The sequence below is a fragment of the Tursiops truncatus genome, chromosome X, assembly GCF_011762595.2.
Source record: "Tursiops truncatus isolate mTurTru1 chromosome X, mTurTru1.mat.Y, whole genome shotgun sequence".
Taxonomy (NCBI): domain Eukaryota; kingdom Metazoa; phylum Chordata; class Mammalia; order Artiodactyla; family Delphinidae; genus Tursiops; species Tursiops truncatus.
This window is the reverse complement of record NC_047055.1, coordinates 110,624,303-110,650,317: the sequence shown is the minus strand read 5'-3', so window position 1 is coordinate 110,650,317 and position 26,015 is coordinate 110,624,303. Positions and strand designations below refer to the sequence as shown.

Sequence of the window (26,015 nt, the reverse complement as noted above, 5' to 3'; positions counted from 1 at the left end):
TACCTGCTGGCTGAGATTTAAATGATTCTCATAATTAAATAACCCCCCTGTAATCTTGTTTTCCCTATTAGTGATCCTAGTCAAATCGTCTTTTACAGATATTAAAAAGCTGAAAACTTCAGTTCGGCTCCTGTAAAGTCATTTGATAATTAGAAAGTTCAGATCGTTGAAGACATAGTGAATTGTGTCATTTTCCTCATACAGTGAACATGGTATAATGATGTACCAGATTGAGCCTTGACATCATTAAGCTCTTTGAAACAAATGATGTCAGACTAGAAAAAACAAAACAGGGATGTGGTGAGGAAGTGCTAAGGAGCAGCCAGCCACCGTGGTGTGCTTTTTATTCCTGGTGAAAACTCAGCCCCTGTAAGTCTCACTGAATCTGCTATATGGACTGAGTGCGCCCACTCAGAGCAGACTCCTGTTTTTCTGACCACGTGGCTGTACAGGAAGCAGCAAATTGCCAGTTTGTACATGCGCCGTTATCGGTCCTGTGTGCACAGAGGGGTGCTGGGTAAAGATTTGGGCCTGTTATCGCAGGCTTCTAGAATGTGAAATGAAATTTTGTTGTTGTTGTTCCCATTTTTCCTAATTGCAGTACCCCATTTGAGCATGGGTAGGATGGGAGTGTGGGTGCGTGAAATGTGAGGAAGGGGAAAGAAGTCCAATTTTAAAAAGTTTAGTCATTTCCTGTTAGGAGACACTCACTTCAAATACAGAAATGAATTTCTTCCTGAAGGCTCTGTGAAAAATGTGCATTTAGCTTTAGGACAAGACCTCTTTCTAAATAGCTTAAGGAAGTACAGAGGCCATGAGAACGGCCACCATGTGTAAAAGCTTGTGTTCTGGTAGTTCCGACATGCAACATTTTAGGTTTTCTTCTTGTGTATCCATTTCTACCCCCAGTGCATGTCCTTGTCTTACTTTTTGACTCCTCCCTGTTCCAATCTTTTTATTTTATGATCCGATCTTTTCCCCTGTGGCTTTAATGTAGCTTTTAAAACTTCTGTAGTGGTTAATACTAGACATAAGTTGGGTACGCTTGATAAGAACCAGATCTTTTCATTACATTCATTCTGAGTTATATGCTCTTTAATTTGGGGGAAATGTGCTCGCTTCAAATAGATTGAAATACACAGCATTTTGATTGTGTTAGTCCGTGAACACAGGACTATTTTCTGAGCTTTTACTTTTTTCCTGGCACCAATTGCTTTTAGTCACAAGTAACAGAAACATCAACTCAGACTGGCCTAAACAATAAAGAAGATTTGTTGGCTCGTGTAACCAAAATATATAGTAATCATGTGGACTTCAGGTAAGGGTTGATCTAGCAGCTGAACCATCCCATTAAGGATCACATTTCTTTCTTTGTCTCTACTCTGACATCCACTGTCTCATGCTTTCTAAGTCTGCTTGGTCATAAGATTGTTGCCAATAGCAATAAGAATTTAGACTTCCTCATTCACATCCAGCAAGAGGTATTGTGTTAAGCATAGGAGGATGCAGAAGTTAATGAGGCTCCCAAGACTACCATGTGGAAATTAAAAATCTGCACATCACAAAATATTTCAATAGGTACTGTAATCAAGACTCTAGAGGGAATTCCCTGGCAGTCCAGTGGTTAGGACTTGGCACTGGGTTCGATCCCTGGTCTGGGAACTAAGATCCCACAAGCCACGAGGTGCAGCCAAAATAAATAAATAAATAAAAGACTCTAGAGCTACACTGTTCAATACTGTAGCCACTAGCCACATGTGGCTTTCGAGCACTTGAAATATGGCTAGCTGGAATTGAGATGTGCTGTAAGTGTAAAATACACACCAAATTTCAGAGACTTCATTTAGAAAACATGTAAAATATCTCACTAGTAAATTGATGATTTATTTCATTAATTACCTATGGAAATGATGATATTTTTAAGGTACATTGGGTTAAATAAAATATATTATTAAACATAATCTCACCTGTTTTATTTTAGTTATTCAAATATAGCTACAAGGAAATTAACAATTATGTATTTGGCTCAGATAATATTTCTGTCAGACAATGCTGCTCTAGAGGCCTGAATAGGCCATTAGAAAGGTGAGCTATCTGTGAATAAATTCAAATTTATTTCACTGATACAGAAAGATCAGAGAACACCTTTATTTAATAATTTTTAAAGAAATTTATTTATTTTTATTTATTTTTGGCTGTGTTGGGTCTTCGTTGCTGCGCACGGGCTTTCTCTAGTTGCGGTGAGCGGGGGCTACTCTTCATTGTGGCGCGCGGGCTTCTCGTTGGGGTGGCTTCAGTAGTTGTGGCTTGCGGGCTCTAGAGCGCAGGCTCAGTAGTTGTGGCACACGGGCTCAGTTGCTCAGCAGCATGTGGGATCTTCCTGGACCAGGGCTCGAACCCGTGTCCCCTGCATTGGGAGGTGGATTATTAACTGCTGCGCTACCAGGGAAGCCTGAGAACACCTTTATTAAAAATAGTTCTCTACTCCCATCTCCAGTCCCCCTCTATCCTGTTACCCTATTAGTGTCCTCTGTGGTACTTATAACCATCTGAAATTATCTCATTTGTATGCTTGCTTACTTGTTTTTCTCATTATGCTTGCTCCCCTCCCTTCCCCCTTCCCCCTGTGGTAAATTTTCTGAGAGCCACAGTCTTGTCCATTTTGGGCTTCACTGTAACCCAGCAGCACCCAGCATAGTGCCTGGCATATAGTTATTGCTCAGAAAATACTTTTTGAAGAAAAAGATCGTGCCCTCTGTATGTGGCTGGCTGGGGTGGGGTAGCTTTGTCTTCTCTTTCTCCCCCCTTCTGAGCCTGGGGCCCTGCATGCTGTCCCAGAAGAGCCGTGAGTTGCAACCAGAGCTTGCCCCTGACAGGAGAGGAAGGGTATCGTCAGTTCTTCATTTGTGTTCTAGGTTTCAGGAAGGCAGGACAGGGGAGTGGACAGTGCAGCAGGCTAGAGCCCTTCTTGGGTCTCCAAGACTCCCTGGCGGTGTGATCTTGTGTAAGTTACAGCAAGGAAAATAAGAACTCACAGAATGGCGGCCAAGTTTGGGCTCTGAAAAGAAACTGGGACTCTGCCACTTATTGGCTATATGACCATAGGCAAACCACTTCCTTCTGAGTCTCAGTTTCTCATCTGGCAATACTGTTGGATTAATTCAGTGAGATGCAGCGAAAGTCTTCTAACAGGGTTTGATAAGTGGCATCTGTTATTACTGCTAATTTCATGAGGATTAAATGAACATTTTAAAAGCACTTGGCCCATAGTAGATGCTTAAGAAATGCTAGTTTCCTAATGAAATAAAAAGTAGAACTTTAATAGATAAGAAAATTTAACAGTATTATTAAAGTAAAATATTGCGATCTAGTTTTTCCCAAAAGTCTCATCATTCCTGTAAACGAGGCAGCTGGTCCTGAAAGAAGCAAACCTAGGGGTGAAAACAATAGGTTAGGATATTTGTGTATTCCAAACTTTTCGGATCTTGGTCATGACCTGAAACCCTGGAAGGTCTTGCTAATCTAACTTGTCAGACAAAATACTCATTGGTGTATGTGAGTTTTAAATCTCTCCTGTAGGGAAAGAGAGAAGAGGAAAGGGGAATTGGTGAAAGTAAGAAGTGTCATCTTAGGCTGCTCTAGATCTTCTTTAGATACCATTATTTTTTGTTGTTGTTCTTGTTGTTTATACCAATTTTCCTTCTCTCTTTTCTTTTCCTCATCCCTAGGGGATCTTTAACTTAGACCCATGTCCCCTCAAGAGAGCTGTCGATAGAATTCAGGGACTTGAATAGGAAAAAAAATGCATCTTTATTTTCACTAACCTTTGATGGAACTTTAGCATTTTCTTTAATTACGCCTGTAGGCTACAAACTCTGGTATTATTAGCTGTGACTTTGTTACCAATGGGAATCATCATTTTTTAAAAATCTTAATACAGATGTTGCAGGTATCTTGAAATATTATGTACATACATCACCACTTCAAAATCATAGTAGTGGCTAGACTCGACGCTAGATCTTATTTAATGAGTTAATGAAGTAGTGCATATATCATGATGTCAAACAGTAAAACAACTGTTTTGTTAACTGTGCTTTGAAATAACCGGTTTCCATTGTAAACCTATGTTTCTTATCTTATGTTCTTATAGATAATATTTTGAGAATAGCCCATAGGTTTTAAGAGCCTGCCCAGGGGATGTATGGCACAAAAAAGATTAAGAACCCCTGCCTGTGTAAAGATTGCTGGGGCACGCCTCAAGAGGTATAGTTTTATTTCACTTCAGCCTTTCAGTGCATCCTAATTCAGGTGTTTTGAGTGGAGACAGCTATTACATGGACCCACTGGTCCACTCATACCCAAATATTTGAGCAGTCCACTGTCTAGAATCCCTGGGTAATGAGCACATTACCAACAGTTAATAGGTGTTTATAATGATATTAGATGAAACTGGAGATAGGTGTTTGGAGATTTGTGCCAGTGCCAAGCTTTGAACTGGTTAAGTGCAAGCTTTACGGGATTACCTACGCCACAGAACAAACACAGTTATCGACGAAATTACTGTCTATTACCACATACCTATTATGAAAGCAGGGAGTTAAAGGTCAGTGCCCAACTAGAGATGATACAGCCTTTGTCATAGTGTAGTTAAAAATATTTATAAACAGTGCAAATGATTGAAAGTAGTAATATACAAAGTAGTGTCTTCATTCATAAGTACATATTATTTGGTGTATGAAAGAGCTCGCTTGTTGTCTGATCTTGAAGACAGGGACTCTTGTTTGAACTTGAAATGGCAGCGGGTGGAGGGGGGCTGTAAATCTGGAGGTGCTGGAGTGAGGTTCCAAGGAGAAGACCGAATCAGTATAACTTGGGTCTGTTGGAAGGAAGGAATGAGCAGCGCTGTTGGTGAGAGATGACAGGAGTGAGATGGCGGATGAAGGATGTCAGAATCCATTTGTGAGAGTTTTGACTTGGGGCAAGGAAGCTGAGGTTTCTGAAAGGTGGAGTGACAGCCTGGAAATGCTATGCATGGGACTAGACTGAAGAAAAGGAGTGGAAAAACAGATGAGGGGGCTTGTTTGTAGTATAAATATTGCAATACATTATGAAAAGTTTCCTGCTAGTTAGCTTGAATGTTGTAGGAAGATAGAAACATTTTACTTTAGAAGATTGTCAACTAAATTTGGGATCTTTTGACTAAATATAAGGTTTTTGGCATGACTAATGACACAGGATATTTGCATCCTGAGAAAGACATATATATATACCTACAGTGACACTTCTCAACCTGCCCACACCCAGGCCCTATTTTGCATGGTTGGTGTGTGTAATGTATTTTACTTTGTAGTTGTTCAAAAGAGTTGCATATTTTTGAAAAGCCACTTCCTGAAAGAGGATGACTGGGAAGGGAAGAAAAATCCTAGCTGACTTTGGTGGTAACAGTTCGGAGGCGTACCCACGTGAGCTTTGGTGGTAACGATTCCTGAAGCTCCTACAAGTTCCCACGTGTTCCTGCTTTTGGTTGCCAGAAGCCGGGATAATAACGGAGCTGAGAATATGGGATTTTTGCAGGAACTTCCAAGGGTCATCCAGATTTCACAGCAGAAGCAGATGATTCAGATTTCCTGGGCCTTGAAACCTGTGTCTTAGAGAAATGGGACAATCACTTACCTTTACTATACTCCTAATTGGTCAGTGGCAAAACTCAGGCACCAGAAAAATTTAAAAGTTGGTTGCACACAAATGCATGGCCAAACGGAGTTGAAAATTTCATTCTCGCATTTCCAAACTGCCTGATGAGATGATTTCAGCTGTGCTCTCATCCTCAATTCTGAGAACTTTTCAACTGCAACTTGAAGGTGTGGATGGGTTGAGCATCTTTACAATGTGGAAAAATCCCCATTTCTCCCCTGATTTACTAATAATGGGGGTATTTCTTCTCATTACTGTGAAGTGAGCCTTTAACAGATCGCCCCCTCCCCAAATTCGTAAGAGTAGATCACACAGAGCAGGCCCTAACATTCTAGGCACTTAATAGAGGTGACCTTATTTAATAATACCCTTGTTACCATTTGTTGAACTCTCTAAACTGAACTCCCAACAAGCCTGTAAGATGGAAGGTTTATCTACATTTTGGGAATGAGGAAATAGAAGTAGCCGAGCAGTACAATCAATAACCAGCCCAATATCACACAGCTAATAGGCGATGGAGCTAGGATTAGAATTCAGATTATTTTGACCTGGTAAAACCCCTGAAAACCAGGAAGGTGGTATTATCCCATTGTACAGTTGTGAAAATTGCGGCTTGGAGAGGTTAAGCAATTCATTCATATTCACACAGCTAGTGACCTATAAAGGCATCTTCCAAAGCAGTGATGTCCAAAAGAAATGTAATGAGTCACAGATGCAACTCACATGTAATTTTACATTTTCTAATAGCTACATTAAAGTAAAAAGGAAACAGGTGAAATTATGTATTTTATCTAACCCAGCATATCCAAAATATTGTCATTTCATGGAATCAATATAAAAAAACTTATTTGTGAGACATTTTACGTTTTTTTCTTGCCTACTAAGTCCTTGAAATCCACTACGCATCTTACACTTGCAACATGTGTCCTTTGTGGACCAGTTATATTTCAGGTGCTCAACAGCCCCTTGCGACTAGCCGTTTCTGAATTGGACAGGGCAGTTCTAGACCAGTGCTCCTCAACCCCAGGTGCACACTGAAATCACAGGGGAGCTTGAAAGACACAGATGCCTGGGTCCCATCCTCAGAGGTTTTGATGTAATTGGTCTGGGGTGGTACAGGCTGGCTTCTGGTTTTTTAACCACCCTTCCCCTGCAGGTGGTTCTAACCTGCGGCCAAGTTTGAGAACCTACTCAAGTGTGATGTCCAGTCTAACTAACCAAGTAGAGAACTGTAGCCACTGTCTACTGGAGAAGGTTCTGTGAGTTTTCTGAAACGAGAACCATTGAAAATAACCACTCTGGCAGTATGCTTTGCTAGCGCACATTAAAGACTGTTGGGCAATGCCCTAATTTATTAATTTCTCGCAATTTATATTTCCCAACATTTTGACCAAGTCCTGGAATAATGTAAGGAAAGAGATTTCTTTTTTCCCCCTTGACTACACACTGCTCTGGATACACACCAGTGCGAGTAAATTAAGACATTAAAATTCAGTTATTTTAATTGAGGTCAAAGGTGTTCGTGTCAGTCTGGAATCTCTGAGCTGTGGAGAAGAGGAAGTTGGGGTTTGAAAGCTGCAGGTCGTTGCCAGAATGAAACGTGTCTAGTGGGGACTGTGTGGGAAGTGCTGGGTGAGGAAAGGCAGTTGTGGCTCTGGCTGAGGTCTGAAGGCTGCATAGCCCACGCTGTGGCAGGACGCCCACGAAGCTGCCCTTGCCAGAGGTCTCACGCCTGCCTCCCCGCTCAGCCAGACTTGTATTCTTGCCCCTGAGACCTGGATGTGAGACCCAGCATTCAGGAACTAAAATGTCTCATCTCACCGGAGGTTCAGTTGTCCTTAAAATGCTTTTGCAGTCATTTGGAATAATTTTTCTCTCGCCTTCTTTTATTTAAATTGAAACACAGCTTGAATATTCTGGACACATTTATTATTTCCCAGGAGGAAAAATACTGGGTCTTCTTTGGTGGTGATGCTATTGCAGTTTTGTTGGTTATATTTATTTGACTTAAAATTAAGCAGGAGAACACACAAACACTGCTGTCTTTCATAGCCTCAACTAAATTAATACCATATTTCAATGAATCAAAAAGACTGTCAACTGCAAGGTGCACCACTATTTCATGTATGCTAACTAAGACTAAGCTATTACACAGTGGTTTCTTAGCACTTGGGATTTTTATTTTATGTTCATTGAAAGTTTTTTACACTTAGACATTAATTTTTATCACGTTAGTCTTTTGCATTAATTAAAAAGGAAAACGCAAGCAGAAGAGATGGGTTAAGGTATTCCTAAAACTTCCTCACAGTATTTTTGATTTCAAACCATCAGTACTTCTGTTTTCTCACAAAACACTCTCCTCTTTCCATCAATAACAGCAGTGATTCAGCATTTCTTTAAAATGTGTTCCCAGTCATCTCAGGGATTTTCCTCCAAGACTGCCTTTTTGGATATACAGTAAGTTTTCATTTCATAGCCAAACTGTAGTGAAATCTTTCTGAAGATGAGTTAAGCGATAATTTCCTAGCCCGGCAACCAGCTCATTTGAAGTGCTGACAATAAGAACTGCTAGATCAAGGTCACACATGGGTAGGCGATGGCATCTACATTGTGACTGTACCTGGCTGACAGCTTTAAGATGAATTCCAATTTCAGAGATGTTAAGATGAAAAAAAAAAAACGTGCTTCTTAGATTTCATGAAACATGGTATGTAAATTGTATTCCTAATAATCCAGATTCCCCAGCTGCTTGTCACATCCACCTTGTTTATGTACTTCTGAACAATTTCAATGAGATTTGCCTGCTGTTCCCTCCTCAGCACACCTAGGCTTTCATGTACAATGGTGTGTAAGCCAAATTCCCCCACTTCCTTCTACTCCACTTTGCAGCTGGAGTACAAAGTACAAAACTGTACTTTGATACCCTTCTTCTCAACCTTGAATGTGTACATGGATCACCTGGGAATCTTGTTAAAATGCAGATTCTGTTTCAGTAGGTCTGAGAAGGGACATGAGAGTCTGCATTTCTGGCAAGTTCTTAGGTGATGCCCACACTGCTGTTCCAGGGACCACATGTTGAGCAGCCAGGCTTTGCTACATCTAAGAACATGGTATGCCATTAAAGAAATTCAGCTCCTCTCCAGGGTGCATGGGTGGTTTGTTTTTCCTTCATTTATATTATTATTTTGTTGAAAACCTGTATAATGCAAATGTCATTGTATTGGGTACGAACGAAGATTTCTTAAGATGAAAAGAAAACAGAAATTTTATATGTTCTCTCTTATGGTACAGGGAGAGGTATTTCTTCCCCTTAATTTGTTTTCTGAAAGATTTGTTCATTTGGTTTTCCCTTGCCTTTCTCCTCAAAAAACTTGGGCAACTTGAATTTATTAGGAAATCTGCATGTAATTGCAGATTAATAACCTACCCATTAATACCACATTACTTCATTGTGATTAATAGCATCTGTGTGAATACTTAATGAATTAGTAATGACGGACTATTTGCTTTAAAGTGTCAAGAGAACATTCCATGTAAAAAGGCACTACCCATAACGGGAAAATTAATTATAGGCTGGTTGGATAATAACTTGTCACAAACAAGATATGTTTGTTTGGAAAGCCTCATCAGTGTTGATATTTGCACAGTGAGAGATACTTTTTAAAACATGCATGGACCTTTTAATTTATAAAATGAGAGGGGAATTTTATTTTCAACAACAGTTAAGATAGGTATGGGAGCTTATATTTATGAGAGAGAAACACACACTCACAAGTATGTGCTAGTACACTCACAAGTTTGCCTGTGTCACTAACCAGACTTCCTGTAGTGACCTTTTAGACTGAGTTCCAAATTGAACTGCTTCTCCTACCTGCTGTCTATTCTGAATTCATAAATTCACTTCCCCAAGGCCCAAGCGTTTCTTGTTACTAATTTTATTCCTTTAGCAAATCATTTGTTTTCTCTATGGTTCCTCATTCTAATTCTGTGATGTTGCCATCATTGTTTATTTCTGTCTTTGCCCTACATCTGAGGAAGCGAAGGTCAGGAAAATTATGTGAGTTGCCCAAACCAATCCAGCCATATAATTTGTCCCCCACAGATTATGGGTCTAGCATTTCAAATGTCTCCAAATTTAACCCAGGCGGAAAGAGCTGCATGAGCAGAGGCTCTGTCCAGCTGGTGCCTTTGAGGAAACCCAAGAAGCCCAGTGTGATTGGAGCTCAGAGTTGGAAGGGAATGGGGACACAAGACAAAACTGAAGAGAGAGGAGGGACCAGAGCACATAGGCCTTGTAGGCTGTTTAAAGATTTTAGCTTCTGTCCTCGGGCAGCGGGAAGCCATTTGTAAATGTCATGTCAGGGGGTGCCGATGAGCGATGTATTTTGCCAGAGCGTGCTGGCTGCATGGCTTGGAGGAGGAAGTTGATGTACGGAGATAAGTTCTGAAGGCCCCAGCATGCTATTCTGTTTTCTAGCTTGGGATCCAGATGAAGGTAGAGTTTGTCTTCTTTGTTACAGAAAACCTCAAGCATTATTGGGTATCCTTTTCTCTCCTTTCTTCTCCTTTCAGCATGAAGGGTCATTGTGTCTTCTCTGTAGCCCCCCTTTTTTTTTGAAACGCTCCCAGACACCTGGAAGAATCAGCTAGGGGAGCTTCAGCCACAGCCAGTGGGTGCGGAAGTTAACTTCTGTCCCACCAGACCTCTTGCCCTTTTGGGTCCTCTGCTTGTGCCAAGGATACCATTGCTTCCTTTTTTTTTTTTTTTTTTTTTGCAGGAGAGGATTCTGGACAGAGAAAGAAAAGAGAGCACAGCTCTGAACCCCTCACTGTCATAAACCCAGTTTTAGAGGGGCAGATGCCCTTGACCACACACTGTGGTTTGAATAGCCAAGAATAGAACCTCTGCTGCTCTCACCTCCTCATGGAAGGTGGGAGTGAAAACAGGGGTTAGTTGGGGAAGTGGCTTTTTAAACCTATGTTTACAGTGTTTTGATGCCGCTGTCATAGATGAGAGAGGAATCGTGAAGTCTGGAGCTCAGATTTTTTAGGATTTCAGGGATGCAATATTTATCCCACTCTTCCTCTCTGTAGGGTGTGGTATAAGCAGGAGTTGAAAATAGCTATCCTGTGTTGTTTTTTTCATTTGGAAGTCTTTCTGGCATAGTGCTGATTATTTTTTTTTCTTAAACCAGTGAATCGACTCTCACCTCAAACACATATTGCATTTCATCTTTAAGAAAGGAACTTTTCAAAGCCGGGTTTTTCAGAACTGAGGACTAAGGCCTAAATGGGCCAGTGCAAGGAGAGTGTTTCCAGGACAAAACAAAGTAACGTTCTCCTTGAAAAATGTTGATGTTGAATTCAAATGGAGCTACAGAGTGAGGAAACCAGCAAAGAAAGGGTAAAGCTTCTGATCTGACATTGGGTCAGGTGGGGAATGGGAGAGGAGGAAATCTGGGCTGGTGATGTCCTGGGGTCACAGGCATCAAGAAGGACTGCTGATAACTGTCAACTATACCTTAGTAAAGCTTTGGGGGAAGGAGGGCTGGTGAGTGCTGTTGGTTGAAAGTAGTGGTTCTCAAAGTACTTTTCTCCACCTGCAGTATCAGCATTACCTGGGAATTTGTTTGAAATGCAAACTTCTGGCCCCCACCCCAGAGCTATTGAATCAGACACTCTGGCAGAAGGACCCAACACTCTGTGGTTTTTTTTTTTTTTTTTTTTTTGTGGTATGCGGGCCTCTCACTGTTGTGGCCTCTCCCGTTGCGGAGCACAGGCTCCGGACGCGCAGGCTCAGCGGCCATGGCTCACGGGCCCAGCTGCCCCGCGACACGTGGGATCCTCCCGGACCGGGGCACGAACCCGTGTCCCCTGCATCAGCAGGCGGGCTCTCAACCGCTGCGCCACCAGGGAAGCCCCACTCTGTGTTTTAACAAGCCCCTCTGACAAACCCACAGCCAACATAATAGTCAATGGTGAAAAGCTGAAAGCCTTCTTGCTAAAATCTGGAACGAGACAAGAATGCCCACTCTTACCACTTCTATTCAACATAGTATTGGAAGTCCTAGTCACAGCATCAGAGAAGAAAAAGGAATAAAAGGTATCCACATTGGAAGAGAAGAGGTGAAATTGTCAACATATGTAGATGACATGATATTATATATAGAAAACCCTAAAGAGTCCACACAAAAACTACTAGAACTGATAAATGAATTCAGCAATCTTGTAGAAGGATACAAGATTGACATTTGTTACATTTCTGTTACATTTCTTTACACTAACATTGAAATATCAGAAAGGGAAAGTTAAAAAAAAATCCCTTTTAAAATCACATAAAAAATACTTAGGAATAAACCTGATCAAGGAGGTGAAATACTTATGCTGAGGACTATAAAACATTGATAAAGGAAATTAAAGATGGTTCAAAAAAATGGAAAGCTATCCCATGCTCTTGGGTTGGAATAATTAATATTATTAAAATGGCCACACTACTCAAAGCAATCTACACATTTAATATGATCCCTATCAAATTACCCATGACATTTTTCACAGAACTAGAACAAATAATCCTAAAATGTATATGGAACCATAAAAGACCCAGATTTGCCAAAGCAATCCTGAGGAAAAAGAACAAAACTAGAGGCATAACCCTTCCAGACTTCAAACAATACTACAAAGCTACAGTAATTAAAACAGCGTGGTATTGGCACAAAAACAGACATATGGATCAATGGAACAGAATAGAGAGCCCAGAAATAAACCCATACATCTACAGTCAGTCTTCGACAAAGGAGGCAAGAATATACAATGGAGAAAAGACAGTCTCTTCAGCAAGTGGTGTTGGGAAAGCTGGAAAGGTGAAGTTAGAACACACCCTCTCACCATACACAAAAGTAAATTCAAAATGGCTTAAAGACTTAAATATAAGGCATGACACCATAGAACTCCTAGAAGAGAATATAGGCAGAATATTCTCTGACATAAACGTACCAATGTTTCTTAGGTCAGTCTCCCAAGGCAATAGAAGTAAAAACAAAAGTAAACAAATGGAACCTAATCAAACTTATAAGCTTTTGCACAGCAAAGGAAACCGTAAACAAAACAAAAAGACAACCTACTGGGAGAAAATATTTGCAAATGATGTGACCAACAAGGGCTTAATTTCCAAAATATACAAACAGCTCATACAACTCAATAACAAAAAAAAATCCAATCAAAAAAATGGGCAGAAAACCTAAATAGACATTTCTCCAAAGAAGACATACACATGGCCAACAGGCACATGAAAAGATGCTCAACATCACTAATTATTAGAGAAATGCAAGTCAAAACTATAATGAGGTACCACCTCACACCAGTCAGAATGGCCATCATCAAAAAGCCTACAAATAACAAATGCTGGAGTTGTTGTGGAGGAAAGGGAACCCTCCTACACTGTTGATGGGAATGTAAATTGGTGCAGGCACTATGGAAAACAGTGTGGAGACTCCTTCAAAAACTAAAATAGAGTTGCCATATGATCCAGCAGTCCCACTCCTGGGCATATATCTGGAGAAAAGTCTAATTTGAAAAAGGTACATGCACCCAAAGTTCTTAGCACTATTTACAATAGCCAAGACATGGAAACAACTTAAATGTCCATTGACAGATGAATGAATAAAGAAGATGTGGTATGTATACACAATGGAATACTACTCAGCCATAAAAAAGAATGAAATAATGCCATTTGCAGCAACATGGATGGACCTAGAGGTTATACCAAGTGAAGTAAGTCAGAAAGATAAAGAGAAATACCATATAATATCACTTATATGTGAAATCTAAAATATGACACAAATGAACTTATTTATGAAACAGAAACAGACTCACAGACCTAGAAAACAAACGTATGGTTACCAAAGGGGAAAGGGGTGGGGGGGCAGGGATAAATTAGTTTAGGATTAGCAGAAACAAACTACCATATATAAAATAGATAAACAACTAGGTCCAAATGTATAGCACAGGGAACTATATTCAATATCCTGTAATAAGCCATAATGGAAAAGAATATGAAAGAGAATATATATGTGAATAACTGAATCACTTTGCTGTACACCAGAAACTAACAGAACATTGTAAATCAACTATACCTCAATTAAAACAAAAGCGAAAAGAAGCCCCTCTGATGATACTGATGCATGCTCAAGTTTGGAAACCACTGGTTTAGACTAGGACATAATGTGAAGTGAAGCTTTCGGGCCCAGCTAATTTTGTTTTGATCTAACCTCACCAGGCCTCCTACCTATGACTAGGAGCATCAGGAGTGTGTGTCACTGGTCACAAATATGGTTACAGGGCAAAGGGGGTAGATGGCTCAGCACAGGGTCACTCCACCACTACAAAAACAAGTCTTGATATAACCGGAGAAGGCGTTTCTTCCAGTTATGGTGGAGAGCTCTGTCAAGAAAGTCCATGAGGACTGCCTCTGGGTTAGCTACCTGGGGGCCTTGTTCTTACTTAGGAAAGTGACTTGCAGAATTTTACTGGGTACCTGACGGTCAGATGAGCAGGAGTCAGGGACCTGGGTCCAAATCCAAGCTCTAACTTTTACTAGCTGAGTTTCCTTGGACAAATTATGACAGTTCTTGCCTGTAGACTAGGGTTAATGATACATGCTGCTTAGGGTTGGTGGGGGATTAATTGAGGTCATGTACAATATACCTGGCACAGAACAGGTGCTTAATAAGTGAACGCTGTCACCAGGGTCCTTGGATGGCTCAGGACTGCTCAGGAAGGACCACTGCGGGGGGTATGTAACAATACATGGCCTTTTCTTGTAATGTTAAGATGGTAGAAATAGGCAGGAAAAATGTAATTAAGATTTGTACTGTAGGAAAAAAAAACTGAAGATGAATTTTAATGACTCTAAGTTCAGCACAGGCCTTACATTGAATTATCTGCTAAGATTCAAATTATCTAAATAGGAAAGCTATTTTTATGAGTTAAAATATTATATTGGCAGATTCATTGTAATGCTATGCTATCAAAGAGTGATGTTAAAATTTAAATTATTTTGAAGTGTGACCCTGGTAAGTGTAATCCTTAAAAATTCACTTATAAGTGCACATAATAAAAGAGTTAGCTTCTGTGAGACTTTTGTAGTGTCTGGCAGTTGTATAAAATTGATTTCATTATGGACAAAGAGGTCTTTTGTGTTAAAAGGGGAATATTTTTATGTTATTTGGTAACCCATGATTTAGATAGATGAGTTCGAGGTTTTTCATGCCCCTAAAATAATCTCTGCCCCTTTTTCTTAAGCTAATGCCAACCAACAATTATCATTTATGAGATGATCATAAAAAATGAACAGAGAAAAGCATTCTGACAGCTTCTCTACCTATGTTTGGGTGGGAGTTTTCCAGAAGAATGGGAAATATCAGCTCTTATTGTCTTTTCAGTGTGTCAGACAGACTCAGTCAATCCCATGCTTGACCGGCTATGGGGCTGAGGAACTGCAAAGTCGAGTGTCACACAATTCGTGTGAAAACATGAGGGTTATGGGATCCACAGACCATGACTTAGTTAACTTGAATTTTATTTTTTAATGAGAATAACAATGAGCTTTGCAAGCTGATTTAGAGTCTCCACATCTAACTGCATTAGAACTTAATACCCATGAAGTGTAAGTTAGAAAAATGAAATTTTTCAGTACGGTAAATAAACTGAGGAGGCTGGAAACCAGATTGAAGTCTGTAGCCTGGAAAATCAACAGAGACTAAAAATAGTAAGATTAGAGGCGACATTCAACCATGGACCAGCCAAAGGTGGTTTTTAAGTACCACCAAAGGAGAAACCAGGCCATCATATGATAGGTTTAAAGAAATATGTGTCTAGAGAACATTCTGTTTCTTATGTAGGTGTGGAAGGGCACACCTTCCCTTAAAATGTAGATTTGGTTTTCCAAAGTTTGATTTCTCATGCTCTCTCTCTCTCTCTCTCTCTCTCTCTCTCTCTCTCTCTCCCTCGCTAGAATTAAGAGGACACTCCCACTGATTTCTAAAGGAAATGCTGGCATAATCTACATGAAATTGAGAATTCACCTTGATGACATTTGACTGAAGGCTTTAGAATGCAGTTGCTGTTTCTAAATATTAAGCAAATCAGGCACACAGCTCCAGCGAGCTCTTAGCAAGTAGCCAGAGGATCCCCTTTAGAACAGGCACATAAAAGGATTACAGGGTCCGGAGAAAGAACACAGAGGAGCGTGTTTTGAAATAATCCTTATGCTCTGGGACCATCTTGTTTAAATGGTGTCACCTTAACACCGAGGTTCTTGGTAGGTGTTTGCTCACAGGCCTAAAACTTTGTGCGTGTGGAGTTTTTGAAAACAGTATTAGTTGGCAAAGTCCTAAATATTGCAAAGTCTCCAGATGACTGGCCTGAGCTGTATGTGACTGTCGTGAGCTCTTGACTTACCAGGGGACTGCCAAGTCCTTAGGAGTATCGTTTTTCTTTGTTTGGAATTCCCTCTTCTTATTCCAGAGCTCTCAATAAAGGCCCTGTCTGAGCAGGAGAATGTGGACGGAGTAGAGTTGATAGTCCTGTCTGGCTTCTGCGGTTAAAGGAGATTGAATGCCAGTAAGTACCCCCCCCCCCCCGCCATAGAAGAGCAGGGAAGTGGAAGGTCAACCTGAGACCACTGGTGAAACGAGACTTACGTAGCTTAAAAACCGGTATTCACAAAAACAGATGAAATCTTGGATCTCATTGTATGATATGCGGACTGCAATGTGAGAAAAGGAGATAATGGATGTTAGTATAATTAGGACATTGCTGATTATAAAAAGAAATAACAAAATAAGTCCAGTTTCTCACATTTCCTTTTCATTTGGGCGAAAAACTCTCTCAGACTTTCCTTGACAGAAATTCAACTCGGCAAACATTGAATACCAACCATGCTAAGCGCTAAGCCCTGGGTGTTCAAAGGTGAATGTGACTCAGTCCCTGACCCAGAGAGCACTTAATCTAATGGAGAATAGCCATTGTTAATGCCTATTTTATGCACTAAAAGTAATTTTTTGTGATAATATTTGAGGCCCAATGACCAAAAATACCTTCTTTATTAAAATTCTCACATGATTCGTCCCCTGTGAGGCCAAGCCTGTGTTACAAAGGCATGGGCAAAACCCAATATCTATGTGGACCGTAGACCCAAATGTGAAACAGTAAAGATTCTAGAGGAGAACATTAGGCACTATCTTCATGACCTCAGGGTAGGCAAAGGTTTCTTAAATAGCACACAAAATATGCTTACCAAAGATGGAAAAAGTGATCACGTTAGACTACATTAAAATAATTTCAGTTCATTACATGATACCATTAAGGAAATGAAGTCTGGGGAATGGAAGAAGACTTTGCAATACAAATATTCAACAAAGGATTTGTGTGTAGAATATATAAAGAGCTTCTATAAATTAATAAGAAAAAAGATTACCAATAGAAATGTGGGAAATAGAGTTGAGTAAGCACTTCACAAAAGAGGATGCTGGTTGTCTTGATTGGAGATAGTGACTGGAAGGGAGCATAAGGGGCTCCAGGGGTTCTGGTCATAATGTTGGTTATGTGGGTGTGTTTACTCTGTGAAAATCCTTCAACTTATAATTGGTGCACTTTTCTGTAGGTATGTTATAATTTCATTGAGAAAGTGTACATAAAGAAAAGGCCTTGTTGTCTAGGATGAGGAATGTGGCAAAGCATTTTCAGACGTTATCTCTTGTTGGAGCGTTGCCTCTACGATGGAAACAGAGGAAATGTTGAGAGCATGGACTTTTGTTTGGTTGTTAGGGCAGGTCCAGTTTGTGCAAGAGTCCTGCACAAGGAGTGCCAATGTCTTGGGTTAGCAGAAGGCCTTTTGGCTACCAATATCCTGAGAAGGGAGGAGGAAAAAACATTTATGGAGAAAGCACTAGAAACAAGCTTGATTACTTTACAATTTCATGTAGAGCTAACTCAGCCTGGAAGCCTGTTTAAGCCACCATTGATCGATCACTTACCACGTATTGCGGCACTGAGATAGGGACTTTCTGTGCATTAAAATATTTGATCCTCACCACAACCCTGGAAGGTAGGTGCTATTATTTGTCCAGATTTACAAATGAAGAAACTGGGGCTTAGGGAGAGTAAGTAACTTCCTTAAGTTCCAGCTAGAAAGTAGCAGCAAGCTGCAACTGGAACCCACGTCTTTGTGATTGAAAGCTCACCCCCTTGACCCTGTCTATTATTTTGCCTTTTTGGGGGGCAAAACCAATTTTATCTGAGCATAGTGAGAAGAAGAAATAATTACCCTGTATGCACACACACACATATATCAAATTTTGATGATCATAGGCACTTTGAAACTGATTTTAAAGTCTGAGGTTTGTTGTACTATAGGTTATGAACTGGAGTTTTCCTTCTCTGTTGTAACATGGTTAGGAACACCTGGATGGGGGTGAGAGGAGACTGAGAAATCTTCCAAGAAACAATGCAGATTATCATGGGAATACACTTATATGGGTGACCCATGAGCCCTTCTCAGTGCTTTAGGGACAGTGTAATAACCTGAGTAATTGCCTTTGATAGGCTTTGTTTTCTGCTCATTAATGACTCTCCAGGTTAGATTTTATACTTCTTACCACTAGTTGAAATACAGAGATACATAAAATGGATGCAGCCAACTGATTGTCACAACATTGTCTGCATATCAACGTTCTCCTGCCTGCTTGGGTTTGAAGAGAAGGAGAGGAGAAGGGAAAGGGTATGATAAGGAACCTGTGTTAGCTGAATTTGTTTCAAAAGTCAAATTCTGGTACAGAAGCCAGAATTTTGACACATAAGAATTATTGATATTTGTGCACCGTTAGGGTTTGGAGATTGCCCTACTTAGCATATACATGTCCTCTTTTCCCCTTCTCGTGATACATAGAGCGCCTTGAGTACACACTCAGGTACATATTTAATATTTTGAGTTCTTTTGTTCCATAGCTTATTTTTGTTCCCCAGGGTGTTCATGTTTGCAGCCTGTGGAGTGTTTATAGCATCACAATAACAGTGCATCCCCAAATGGAATTTGGATTACTTACTTTCAAATGTGTCTCCCCAGCAGTCCAATGACTGTGGAAGCAATATGGTGGAAAGGCACATTATCTGATTTGAATAGAAATATATGTGGGTATGATTTTAGAGATTCTGTTTATTAAAAAAAGAAATCATCTTTTATCCTTGGGGCTAGTTATCCCACTTTTATTGCTGTGGTAATGCACAAGAAAGAAACAAGTTGAAATAATTGAAAATGTCCACATCGAGCTCAACTTATTTAGTTTATCTTAGTTATATGTACTTGTTTGATGTACAGATGCTTATAGAAAACTGGACAGAAGCTCTGGGTTCCTTTTTTTTGAAATGTGGAACTTGTAGTTTAGAAGTAGATTCCGCTTTAGGGAATATGTAGTTATTTACTAATTTGATTAGCACTGTACATTGTATCTTGAAGCTATTCAAAGTACTATAGGAGCATCTGTTGTACCATCATTTGGAGGCTGCTAGGTTGTTTCAGAAATAAATACCAAATTCCTTGACAACTGCAGTTTGACATAGCTCGTTGTAGGCAGTGCCATGGTGCTGTGTGGGAATTCTTTGTCTTGGCTTCATGTTGGTAAATTGATATTCTCAGGTACATCCAAGGTGTTATTTTGTGGGGAGGGTAGTTTTTATTGAGTCTTGGCTTTCCTAGTTCCTTATTTAATGAAATAGTGACAGCTGTCGTTTTCTACCTTCAAACAATAGCATCAGTGATTTTATAAACAGAAAATCATTCTCCAGGTGGGCTTGTGTCCATGCTGGCAGCCATTTTATATACATGGCCTCATTTTAAATGGCCAGGACTTTGAATGTGTAAATGGGCAAGTTTTCAGGCAATTTGGGTAGGCTTTACATTCTTGCTTCTCCATTTCCTGTCTAAACAACGTCTTCCGAGTCCACGGCATGTTTATGCAACATTGAATAAAACTCCTAATGGGAAATTTCTTACAGATGACCTCCCTGAGCGGCTGGACTGTGAAGAAATCTTAAGAAACCAGACCCTGATGAAATTGCCTCCGTTGAGAATATTACTCAGTGCAGAAACGAGGAATAGAATTCACTTATTTTTGGTTCTTGAAAAAATGAATTCTGGGTTTTTTTGTGTGTAGGTGGCAGAAAACATTAACCCTGGCAGAAGGTCCAGTCTCAGTTGGAAATTGAACTTTTGGTTTCTTTGAATTAGGAGAACCTTGGAGAAGAGGATGTTAAAAATATTTGTTATTTGAACCTCAAGCAACTTGGAATCGGTTCTGCTATCTTTTATAGACATATCTTTTCCAGGGTTGTCTGTCTCTACATTTAATTTTCTGGAGGCTGGGACTGATTATCAAATGACCTCCAACTCAGCATCACCTGTGGCTGGATACTAATGAATCCTTTTTTAACCTTCCTAGCACTTTTGGAGAAATCAATCAGTAGAAGGCGGGACATCGAAGCCATACAGAAAGCCAAAATCCTTTATTCATCTTGCATGAATGAGAGTGAGTAATAAAGAAAATAAATAAAATAATTTACCACCCTTATTTTTCAGAGTTCTATTAATGCTTAAAGATATTGTTTAAGGAAAAAGAGAGCTACTAAGAATTCTACTAATATTTAAAGGTGTTGCTTAGAGAAAGGAGCTATTTTCCAAGACTGGATTTTGACTACCCCTGCCTTTAAAAAAAATTTAATTAATTAAATTTTGGCTGCGTTGGGTCTTCGTTGCTGCGCCGGCTTTCTCTAGTTGCGGTGAGCGGGGGCTACTCTTCGTTGCCGTGCATGGGCTTCTCATTGCGGTGGCTTCGCTTGTTGCGGAGCACGGGCTCTAGGCACACAGGCTTCAGCAGTTGTGGCTCGTGGGCTCTAGAGCACAGGCTCAGTAGTTGTGGCGCATGGACTTAGTTGCTCTCCGGCATGTGGGATCTTCCCGGACCAGGGCTGGAACCCGTGTCCCCTGCATTGGCAGGCAGATTCTTTTTTTTTTTGCAGTACACGGGCCTCTCACTTTGCAGAGCACAGGCTCCAGACGCGCAGGCTCAGCGGCCATGGCTCACGGGCCTAGCTGCTCCGCGGCATGTGGGATCTTCCTGGACCGGGGCACGAACCTGTGTCCCCTGCATCGGCAGGTGGACTCTCAACCACTGCGCCACCAGGGAAGCCTGGCAGGCAGATTCTTAACCACTGCACCACCAGAGAAGTCCCTGGCTACTCCTGTCTTTTTTTTTTTTTGGAATTTTATTTTATTTTTAATACAGCAGGTTCTTATTAGTTATCTATTTTATACATATTAGTATAATATGGGATGGTGGGATGAATTGGGAGATTGGGATTGACATATATATGTATAAAATAGATAACTACTTCACTCTGTATGATAGTCTCTAGGTCCATCCATGTCTCTACAAATGACCCAATTTCATTCCTTTTTATGGCTGAGTAATGTTCCATTGTATATATGTACCACATCTTCTTTATCCATTCGTCTGTCAACGGGCATTTAGGTTGCTTCCATGACCTGGCTATTGTAAATAGTGCTGCAATGAACATTGGGGTTCGTTGAATTATGGTTTTCTCTGGGTATATGCCCAGTAGTGGGATTGCTGGGTCATATGGTAATTCTGTTTTTAGTTTTTTAAGGAACCTCCATACTGTTCTCCATAATGGCTCTATCAATTTACATTCCTACCAACAGTGCAAGAGGGTTCTGTTTTCTCCACACCCTCTCCAGCATTTGTTGTTTGTAGATTTTCTGATGATGCCCATTCTAACTAGTGTGAGGTGATACCTCATTGTAGTTTTCATTTGCATTTCTCTAATAATTAGTGATGTTGAGCAGCTTTTCATGTGCTTCTTGGCCATCTGTATGTCTTCTTTGGAGAGATGTCTATTTAGGTCTTCTGCCCAGTTTTTGATTGTGTTGTTTGTTTTTTTAATATTGAGCTGCATGAGCTGTTGATATATTTTGGAGATTAATCCTTTGTCCATTGATTCATTTGCAAATATTTTCTCCCATTCTGAGGGTTGTCTTTTTGTCTTGTTTATAGTTTCTTTTGCTGTGCAAAAGTTTTTAAGTTTCATTAGGTCCCATTTGTTTATTTTTGGTTTTATTTCCATTATTCTAGGAGGTGGGTCAAAAAAGATCTTGCTGGGGCTTCCCTGGTGGCACAGTGGTTGAGAGTCCACCTGCCGATGCAGGGGACACGGGTTCATGCCCCGGTCCGGGAGGATCCCACATGCTGTGGAGTGGCTAGGCCTGTGAGCCATGGCTGCTGGGCCTGCGCGTCTGGAGCCTGTGCTCCACAACGGGAGAGGCCACAACGGTGAGAGGACCGTGTACTGCAAAAAAAAAAAAAAAAAAAAGATCATGCTGTGATTTATGTCAAAGAGTGTTCTTCCTATGTTTTCCTCTAAGAGTTTTATAGTGTCCGGTCTTACATTTAGGTCTGAAATCCATTTTGAGTTTATTTTTGTGTATGGTGTTAGGGAGTGTTCTAATTTCATTCTTTTACATGTAGCTCTCCAGTTTTCCCAGCACCACTTATTGAAGAGACTCTCTTTTCTCCATTGTATATCCTCACCTCCTTTGTCATAGATTAGTTGACTATAGGTGTGTGGGTTTATCTCTGGGCTTTCTATCCTCTTCCATTGATCTATATTTCTCTTTTTGTGCCAGTACCATATTTTCTTGATTGACCTCCGTCTTAATGTTTTGTTGCTAGCTTGATGGAGAAACTAAGAAAATTCTATTTCAGTGGTTGGCTTGGATTCTTCAGGTATCAGTTACTCCATGGGAAACTTGGGTAGGGTCAGAAGGGCAAACCATATTGCATGTGGTACAGAAACCAGAATCTGGAGGCTAGGTCTGGTTTGAGAAGGACATAGTAACACTCCTTCTCAAACCAGACCTATGTCCTTTGGAACCTCCTGGGGCCTAGAGTAATCCAGATTCCCAGCCGGGCCAGGCTCCTTCTGCTTCTCCATCAGGCTAACAGCCATCTTTGTTGAGCACTTTAGGCCCCTCTCAGCATCTTGGGTCTGATTGGAGTTAAAATAGTCACCTGAGGGCTTCCCTGGTGGCACAGTGGTTGAGAATCTGCCTGCTGATGCAGGGGACACGGGTACGAGCCCTGGTCTGGGAAGATCCCACACGCCGCGGAGCAGCTAGGCCCGTGAGCCACAACTACTGAGCCTGCGTGTCTGCAGCCTGTGCTCCTCAACAAGAGAGGCCGCGACAGTGAGAGGCCCCTGCATCGCGATGAAGAGTGGCCCCCACTCGCCGCAACTAGAGAAAGCCCACGCACAGGAACGAAGACCCAACACAACCAAAAATAAATAAATAAATAATATTAAAAAAAAAAAAGACACCTGACATTTTACCTGGTACACTTTCTCAAGGCTATTGCAGGAAGAAGCCAGTGCCTCTGAGAAGTGTGTTAACTTGTTTAGGTTTTGAGGTATTATTTGGTGAGCTAGAAGAGGGCGCTAAAAGATGATGAAAGAGTCTGAAGCAGTAATTCATTTTTTGGGGAGTGATTAGTTTTATTGAGCAGTTTCCTTTAGTTAGGGTTGTTCCTTAGTTTTGCAGAGTGTTCTCAGCTTAACATTGCTCCTTGGCTTGGGTCAGTATAGTGAGCCCATCTTTTATTGTTGGGAATATTGGGCAGGTTCCCTAGTCAGCTCTCCTGGCAAGAACATCAGGTTTAATCAGTCACACTGAAGTATGAATCATAGGTAGTTCTGTTTCTGTGATTATGCTCAGTCCACTGCACCTCTCCCGAAAAAGTTAGGTTGGGACCTTACTGGAATTTTGTCTTGAGAAGATACACTTGCTTTCTAGTTCGGTGATCCAGTTTGCATTTCTAACTCTCTTCATATTTGCTCCCTTTCAGAAGCGATCGAAAAAGCAGATGCCAAGCCATTGTTACATATCCTGCGGCACTCACCTTTCCGCTGGCCTGTGCTTGAATCTAATATCGGTCCTGAAGGGGTTTGGTCAGAGAGAAAGTTCAGCCTTCTTCAGACACTTGCGACGTTTCGTGGGCAATACAGCAATTCTGTGTTCATTCGTTTGTATGTGTCCTCTGATGACAAGGTGTCCAACGAACACATCTTGAAGGTATAGTGAGGACTCCTTCATCATGCTTGTTTAGTCCAAAGTTAGCCTTTTTGGGTTGCCTTCTCAAGGAAAGAGACTCATACCACCTTAGTGAAATGATAAGGTTACAAATTCTGTTAAACGTTAGGATCTAGACTATTCCCTACCCACCTCCCACCCCCCCCCCCCAGATTTGCAGATTGTAAATCATTAACACACTGTTTTTGTCAGCCTTGCAAGAAGCTGGTGAGTGAGTTTCAAGCGATCTGTGATCTGGCTCTCGAATATCTACCCTGAGCATGTGTAGGGCCCCTTAATTCTGGTGGAGAGATGAGCAAAGACTTTCTGAACTCTGCTCTTCCTCTCCCCTCATTCCCCTGACCAAGGAGTGAACATGTGCTATGGTTCACTGTTTTCCTTCACTAACATCTTGTGTACATGCCTAAAATTTCATTGTCAAGTTGTCTTGAATCTCTTGTCCTTCCTTTCAAAAGATAAGGCAAAACTTGTTCTAAGTGCTTGGTTGCATTTTCTGTTGGGAGAGTAAACATCTCTTCCATAAAGGAATGGGCCATGAGGACATACCCTGAGGTGGAGTATTACATTGGTAAAATCAGGAGACTGTCAGAAAACTGCCAACAGTGGAAGATTGATCAGTCAAAGAACTTGGCAAGAATGCAAATAGCACTTTTTAAATTGTTTTGTCTTTTGATTCTTTTTTTTTTTTTTTTTTGCTTCTGTGGTTACTTTAGTAATGAAAATTTTGTTGAACCGCTGATCTTTTCCCCCAATTCTGTTCTTTGTTAAACCAGAAAATATTAATGATATATTGATATTTAAATCATAGAAATATAAATCCTTTAGAGTGTATTATCCTCTCCTGATATAAGTCAACTTTTAAAAATCTATACCCTGGAGTTTATTTTTTGATTTATACCAAGGGGCTGGCAAATTTTTTTCTGTAAAGGACCAGATAGGAAATATTTTATGCTGTGCGGGCAATATTATCTCTGTCTCAACTACTCAACTCTGCTGTTATACCTGGTAACGCAGCTGTAGACAATATGTACATAAATGGGTGTGGCTGTATGGTGGGCTGGACTGCAGGCTGTAGTTTGTCCCTCTCTACTTTAGACAATGGCAGTCTCAATAAAAATATCTTTAGTCACTGAAAGAATTCCCATCTCCTCAAGAGGAAATTCTTAGTTACAGAGACAGCTGTATATCTGTGCTGGGTGATGGAACAACAACATGACACAGACATATTCTAATGCTCTCAGGTTAAGACATGCTCTTCAATGCTCTACAACCATGGTGATGGTCCAATTGACCTCTGTCCCATGTTGATAGATTACTCACTTAAAAAAAACAAACAAACCAGGTTTTAAAACTCTCATTCTTAATTTCAGAACTATTACGGTATCCCTTCCAAACACCTTAAATGGTGTTTTGAAGTAAGTTGGAGACTGTCTTTCAAACTTCAGTTTATGTACTCTATTGCATGATAGATCTTGATTTCCACACAGGTTAATTAATTGCAAATGGTAACCACTTCAGTTTTCACCAATTTCTGGATATAGTATAAGAACTGAATTCATTTAAACATTTTATTATGGAAAATAATACAAATAAAAGTAAAAAGAATAGTACTACAAACTCCCGTGTACTCATCAACCCACCTTCAACAGCCAGCAACTTTTGGCTGTTCTTGTTTCATCTGATACACCTCCTTTTGGAGAGCAGGCTGGAACATTGTGTAGAATCCAAGGTATAATATCATTGCACTGATAAATGCATCAGTGTTTATCTAATGGAAAGGACTATTACAACAACCAAAAAAGTAATTGTAATTCCATAGTTAACATCTAATACCTGGCGAATTTTCAGTTTTCCTGATTGTCTCAAGCATGTCCTTTAAAAAAATTAAACAGTTGGTCTTTGATTCAGGTTCCAAATAAGAATCACAAGTGCATTGGGTTGACACATCTATTTTAATTTATAGCATACTAGATTTGACTGATTTCAGGGTAACCTAATAGCTAATGAGAGAAAATTCTTGTTTATAGGAGAATCACAGCTTTAAAAGTACAGGAGAAATAATAGAATTTAAAAGTTAGCATTTTTTAAAATCCCTAATGAAAAA

General features: G+C 40.4%; 1 protein-coding gene across 1 annotated transcript in view; it reads left to right on the top strand.

Annotated features, from left to right (window-relative positions):
• The window catches only part of PHEX (phosphate regulating endopeptidase X-linked), a 203,805-nt gene that overhangs the window by 19,671 nt on the left and 158,119 nt on the right, over nt 1-26,015 (top strand). Inside the window, exons 5-6 of the mRNA XM_019927702.3 lie at nt 20,190-20,276; nt 23,667-23,893. Of these exons, the coding sequence (XP_019783261.1) occupies nt 20,190-20,276; nt 23,667-23,893 (314 nt within the window). The remainder of the gene's footprint in view (nt 1-20,189; nt 20,277-23,666; nt 23,894-26,015) is intronic.